The sequence below is a fragment of the Coffea arabica genome, chromosome 7e, assembly GCF_036785885.1.
Source record: "Coffea arabica cultivar ET-39 chromosome 7e, Coffea Arabica ET-39 HiFi, whole genome shotgun sequence".
In the NCBI taxonomy this organism is placed as follows: Eukaryota; Viridiplantae; Streptophyta; class Magnoliopsida; order Gentianales; family Rubiaceae; genus Coffea; species Coffea arabica.
The window spans coordinates 18,186,892-18,194,001 of record NC_092323.1 but is presented as its reverse complement, the minus strand read 5'-3'; the positions used below and the strand labels follow the sequence as shown (position 1 = coordinate 18,194,001).

Genomic DNA, 7,110 nt, shown 5'->3' with positions numbered 1-7,110 from the left:
ATTAAAAATAATGCCTTGAAACATTACCTAAATTTTGCTGCAAAGAAGAGTTGCCAAAATTTTTTTTACTTAATAAGTAATGCTGATATTTGATTTCTTTTGCATTTAATTTGTTTGTTAAATCAAATTGGGGCAGTACTTTTTTGTGCTGACGTCACCATTTGTTATTAAAACATACTTTTTAGGGGGAGGCTTCTATAATTTTTCAAATTTGAAGGGAGGTCTGAAATTATCCCTAAAATTTAATGCAGCTTCAGGCGGATGTGTTGTCCTCTTCCATTTCGTACCCGCATGAGAAAAAGTTAGCTAAAGACTATAAGGCTTCCCATTCCGTGGACTTCACAGTACTGACTCAAGAAACCATCTTGATGAAACTCATCCATTTCCACTAAAATTCAATGGAAATCCTTCATCCTCCAAAAACAGTTTATGTCCTCTTCAATTTGTGCTGCTATCTTTTGTTGTTCAACGGAATCAACACCTCCGCTTACAGCGTACCTGATCGCTACTTCATCAACTGTGGCTCAAGTGGCAGCACAACCGTCTACGGGCGGAACTTCGTCGGCGACGTCAATCCCGATTCTTTCACCTTGTCCACAAGCCACAGCAACATAGCCAAAGAAGACCAATCATCGGATTCAGCATCTTCTCCACTCTATCAAACTGCAAGAATTTTCAGACAAAAATCTTCATATGATCTTGACCTTGTCTAGAATGGCATTTACGTGGTACGTTTTCACTTCTATGCTTTCACTTCTCCAGATAATCTTGCTACTGTCAGATTCGACGCGTCAACTTCCAAGTTTTCACTCCAATCCAACTTCAGCGTCCAAAATAGTAGCACCAGTAAATCACCTGTGATTAAAGAGTTCTTGATCCGTATCGATGTGGGGAATTTCCAAATTTACTTCACGCCTTCCGGGTCATCTTCTTTTGCCTTTGTTAATGCTATAGAAGCATTTCTTGCTCCTGATAACTTCATTCAGGATTCTCCTTTTTACATAACTCCTGCTGGAAGCAAAGGAGTTTACAATGGTTTGTTGCCCAATGCTTTACAAGTAGTTCATAGGATTAGCGTTGGTGGATTGACTGTAACACCGGACACTGATACTTTGGGGAGAAATTGGATACCTGATGATGATTATTTGGTCTTCTGGGATGCAGCCACTAACACTCCATTTCGTAGTGCACCGCCTAATTACCAGCCTGGATCTGCAACAAAGTTTGATGCTCCTGACCCTGTTTATAACACTGCCAAAGAGCTCAACATCGCTCCTAGTCAGCAAGGTGTCACTCTCCCGAAAACAAATTCTAATGTTTCTTGGGGATTCAATGTAAATGGAAATGCCAAATTTCTAGTCCGGGTGCATTTTTGTGACGTAATTAGTCAGGCTGGTAGCGGGAAATTGAAATTCAATCTCTATATTTATAGTAACTTTAGCCAAAAAATTGATCCACAAGATTCAACTACCGCAGCCATGACGGCAGTTCCTTTTTACATTGATTTTGTGGTGCATTCAGATGATTCTGGTTTTATGAATGTAAGTATTGGCCCACGGCAAGATTCTAGGAATCAAACAGCCTTTCTTAATGGGGTAGAGATTATGCAGTTGGTTAACTTTCCAGGTCCAATTCCAGATGGAAGTGGATCAGGAAACAAGCATTTGCCCGCGATTATTAGTTCAGTTGCTGGAGGTGTGGTTCTCATCATCATTACAGTGGTATTGTTCTGATGAGAACATAAAGATTTAGATTCCCTTCAAATTCAAGAAAATTCGATTGATGGTTGATTGTGCAATCGGATTCAAGAATCATTGAAAATTTGTCATGCTTATTTCTTGTTATTTATTTAAATAAGTTTCCAACAATACTTGTTAGTTAGTCTTGAGTTATTAAAGGAAATAAAGGCTGACCATAGTTAAGCCAATTGAGTCAGTTAGTTTCCTATTATAATTGAATTAGAGTTTTAGGAAAGTAGTTAATTGCTTCCAAATTTATTTAGGAAGTTGTGTCAAATCAAATAAGAAAACTTGTATTGTTTCCAATTTAAATTAGAGTTTTGAGTCTTGTAAGGCTATAAATAACCAATTTTATTTAACTATTCATAAATGATATTGAAGATAAATTAGTAAAAAGAGAGTTGTCTCCTTTTATGTAGATCCTCGATGGAACTTAAGTTTCTTCTTGAACAGTATCAAATATTTAACTTGGATACTTGTGGTGTTCAAGGCAAGATGATCACATCATCTTATTCTTTCAAACCAATAACCAATCCACTAGATTTATAGAGACGGGTTCTCTTTAGGTCTAGTAAGATAGTTATTGTTCCATACCAATAACCAATCCACTAGGTTTCTAGAGACGAGTTCTCTTTAGATCTAACAAGGTAATTATTGTTCAATAACCTGGTCAAGATAGATCTTTCCGCCTTTTCATTTAAAAGAAACAAAAATAAATTTTGATTTTTGTTTTCTTGATTTTATCACTTGAGTCTAACCTACCCTGTGATTGATCGAAATTAAAATTTTTTGGTGTGATTACGTTCTTGAAAACTGACAGGGTGTCGAAACTTGTACAATAATAAAATTAAACCTAATTGCCAGTTAAAATGACCAAAATCCAATTCCAAGTACTGAAACAGGGACTCTAGGTGTGCAATGAGTTATTTGATTCACTCTGTTTCCTAAGAGTTAGCTTGATCCGATATACCCGAATATGATGGTTTTTTTCACAAATAATTATGAATTTGTAAACAGGGCAAGTAGGGTCGTATCCTCAGGGACTTGGTATATTTGTCTCTTAAGAAATTCAAAGTAACACAGGGGGTGATTTTGTAGGAACGACGACAATCAAATAAATGTAAATAAAAAAATAAAAAAAATAAATAACTAACTAGAAATTAAACAACAATTCACTGAACTCAGAGTAACAATAATTAAAGGCCTAAATCAATTAAAACAATAAAATAATTAAAAATAAAATAAAGTAGGCAACTAAAAGCCAAATGGCAATTCACTAAAATCAAGGTAATATTAATTAAAGATCTAGCCAAGAAATAACTTCAGCAATGATTCACCTAATTGATCATCGATGCAAAGGCAATTTCAATTATTTATCAATAAATAGGTTATAACTATCAAACAAGCGATGACAGTCAACCCCTCCTTTCTGTGTCGATGATTAAGGTACGCCCGTTAATCACTGCTCTAATTAGGAAATAATTTTAGGTACCCCCGTAAGATTTAATTCCCCAATTGTCTTACGTATTAGAGGAGCCCTATTCTAACCAAATAACGTACTACCAGGGTTATTTCAGATTAGCCCGCGTATTCCCCTGGCACGAATCTAATCGTGCCAGTTGTCACTATTTCAGAACAATTAAACAATTACGGATTTAATGCCCTAATTGACAAAAGATTACCAAATCAATTAATTATCTGGATCCAAGACAATCAAGTAATTAAATAACCATAAGCATAGCAATCAAGAAATATGCGAATACCAATAAATAAAAAGAAAAGATTAAATTAAATCGATCTCACAATTTTAGGCGAACCAAAACCTCCGTTGTCCCTTGACTAGAGTGGAAAAATTAGTTCATGTTTGATGAACAAAACCCACAGGAAATTGTAAAGGAAGCAGCGGCCATCAATTGAAAAATGAGCGAATTCGTTTCAATCAAAAAAAAGATAGCAAAGTTACAAGAGGTAGCCCTCTGTTTCACTTTGGATGATATACGAAAAAGCAAAAGCAATTGCCAATAGTTCAGATGAAGAAAAGTCGAGGTTTTTCCAATTTTGCTCCTGACATCCGTAGATGAATCCCACTACCACAAGCTAAGGAAGAAAAGTCAAAGTTAAAGGAAAAAGGAAAGCAAAAACCATAGTCCAACTCTCTGCTACCCCCTTTTGTTCCTATACTAATTGCTCTTCTTTTTAATTGCGGCGGCACACCAGGGAGAAGAAGCCCTTCGTCCGTCATTCCTTTGCAGAAATTACCAAAATGGGCGTGACATCTTCTTTTCCAAAAATGCCCCTGGGACAAGCTCTATCATTTGGACTCCTTTTCTATCAAATTGGCACCTGTTATTATATTTTCGTTCTACTCCCTGAAATAAATACAAAATACTAAAAATGAGTAGAATCCAGCAATTAATCCACATCAAGTCAGGTAATAAGGAAAATTAATAATAAAATAAATGAGAAAATTACAGCCTATCAATTCCCCCCACACCTAAATCATGCTTGTCCTCAAGCATAAGAACAGTAAATAAACACCAATATTCGACAATGGCTATTGCTCCATCTATCTTATTGCCAAGATATCAAGAAAAACATATATCAAGTATCAGTGATCAAGATCCAAGAAACATCATTCCGGTTAGCTTCTAAACCACAAACTCCTTCAATTCTAGGTTAACTAATCTAAGAAAAAGAAATGGCACACAACATTTATCAGCGAATGGTCCAACTATTAACCAAAATCTCAACATTAAATTCATAAATCGGCAAGCTGACTTTTATCACACATTAACACAACTTTCACTTCTTTTTTTCGTTATTTATTTATTTATTATTTTTTCTCTTTTATTTTTCAATAGCACAAGAGACTTAGTCTCTAGCCATCGGAGCCTTTTGACGCGAACTCTGACATTTGTTAGATGAAAGAACCCGGTTACTCAGTTTCTATCGCCACGTGACCACGTACCCATAGCAATTACTATTTTTTGACGCGAAAATCGACACTTTTGGTGAAGACCCCCGGTTATTCGGTAGTAAAGACTAGCGGAGTACAGTCAACTCTTATTCACAGCCAAATAACACCAAAAATTCAAAATAACACAAAAATCAAAAGAAAATTAGCAGCCGCTAGCCTCATTTTCAAACATGGAGAACTAAGGTTAATAACCGGACCAATTCACATGAAAATGCCAACAATCATTCCCTATGCCTAGAAAGAAAGAAAGAAAGAAAGAAAATGCATAAAAGATGGCCAAATAACAAACTAAAGAAAAAAATTAATAATAATAAAGGAAAAACATCTAAAAACTAGAAACGCTAGCACCCTCATATGTTCCCAAAAAATTGACAGGTTGTCAGCCTGTGCAATAATAAAAATCTGCTCAATTGAAGTTAATATTTGTAAATAGTGGTAAGTAGGGTCGAATCCACAGGGATTGGGGGTAACTGTTTCTTTTCAAATTCACAGTAACAAATGGGGTATTTTGTGCAGAAGGTGACAATCAAAGAAATTCAAATAAAATCTAAGAAGCTACTAAAAATTAAATAACAAATTACTAAAATCAAATGAATGATAACTAAGGCTCTAGCCAAGAAATAACTTCAGCAATGGTGCACCTAATTGATCATCGAAGCAAAGGCAATTCCAATTATTTATCAATAAATAGGTTATAACTACCAAACAAGCGATGGCAGTCAACCCCTTCTTACTGTGTCGGTGATTAAGGTACGCCCGTTAATCACTGCTCTAATTGAGAAATAATCTTAGGTATGCCCATAAGATTTAATTTTTCAATTGTCTTACGTATTAGAGGAGCCCTATTCTAACCAAATAACGCACTATCAGGATTATTTTAGATTAGCCCGCGTATTTTCTTGACACAAACCCAATCATGCCAGTTGTCACTATTTTAGAGCAATTAAACAATTACGGATTTAATGTCCCAATTGACAATAGATTATCAAATTAACCAATTATCCGGATCCAAGACAATCAATTAATTAAATAATCATAAGCACTGCAACCAAAGAATATGCGAATACCAATAAATAAAAGAAAAGGATTAAATTAAATCGATCTCACAATTTTAGGTGACCCAAAGCATCCGTTGTTCCTTGACGAGAGTGAGGAAATTTAGTTCATAATTGATGAACAAAATCTATAGGGAATTAAAGCAAAAGCTGCGGCCATCAATGGGAAAGTGCGCAAGTTCAATTCGTTCTGTTTAACAAGGAAAGCAAACTGCCGGAGGCAATTGATTGTTTTTGCCCTCTCTAACATACGGAGGGAAAACTACTCAAAAGCTAAAAGGGAAAACAAGTCAAAAGCTTTTCCAATCTTTTTTTCCTTTTCATCCACGGGAGAAGAGAACCAAAAAGTAAGAAAAGGAATACCATTGAAAAGTCAACGGCTAGCCTAAGCTAACAGACGAAAAGTGCCCTGCCTCTGCACTTCTAACTTCCTAACTAAGTGGCCTCTGCTATTGCCTGTCACCTGTGCGACGGCTCTCCTTCCGGAGAGGCCGAAGACCCCCTGACTTCAGCCCTTCGTTCCTCTTTTTAATGCTGTCTTCTGCGAATTATCAAAAAGGACTTGTATCTCCTTGTTCCAAAAATGCCCTTGATTGCCTGCTATTTGAACTCTTTCCCGATGACTGTCAAATTGGCATTGGTTGTGGCATTTTCATTCTGCTCCCTGAAATAAATGTAAATTACGAAAAGTGAGTAGAATCTAATAATTAATTCACATTATGTCAGGAAATAGGAAAAATTAATAATAAAATAAATGATAAACTTGCAACCTATCAATTCCTCCCACACCTAAACCATGCTTGTTCTCAAGTATGAGAATAACAAACAAACACCAATATTTGATAGTGGCTATTGCTCTATCCAACAAATTGCCAAGATACCAAGAAAAATAGTAATCAAGCATCAATGGTCAAGTCCAAGAAACAACATTCCGGTTAGCTTCTAAACCACAAACTCCTCTAATTTCAGATTAACTAATCTAAGAAAAAGGAATGACACACAATATTTATCAACAAATGGTCCAATTAATAACCAAAATCTCAACATTAAATCCATAAATCGGCAAGCTGACTTTTATTATACACTAACACAACATTCACTTTTTTTTATCACATTTTTCTATTTTTTGATATTTTCTTCTCTTTTTTTTTTTTTTGCTTTTTTCAATAGCGCAAGAGACTTAGTCGCTAGCCATCGGAGCCTTTTGACGCGAACTTTGACATTTGTTAGATGAAAGAGCCCGGTTACTCAGCTTCTATCGCCATGTGACCACGTACTCATAGCAATTACTACTTTTTGACGCGAAAATCGACACTTTTGGTGAAGACCCCCAGTTACT

General features: G+C 35.7%; 1 protein-coding gene across 1 annotated transcript; it reads left to right on the top strand.

Moving 5' to 3' along the window:
- Positions 1–398: 398 nt before the first annotated feature.
- LOC113700669 (probable receptor-like protein kinase At5g24010) lies at positions 399–1,733 on the top strand. Its single transcript, XM_027221133.1, has 2 exons — positions 399–665; positions 714–1,733. Exons 1-2 carry the CDS (start codon positions 399–401, stop codon positions 1,731–1,733), a joined length of 1,287 nt encoding a protein of 428 aa, XP_027076934.1.
- Positions 1,734–7,110: the final 5,377 nt, after the last annotated feature.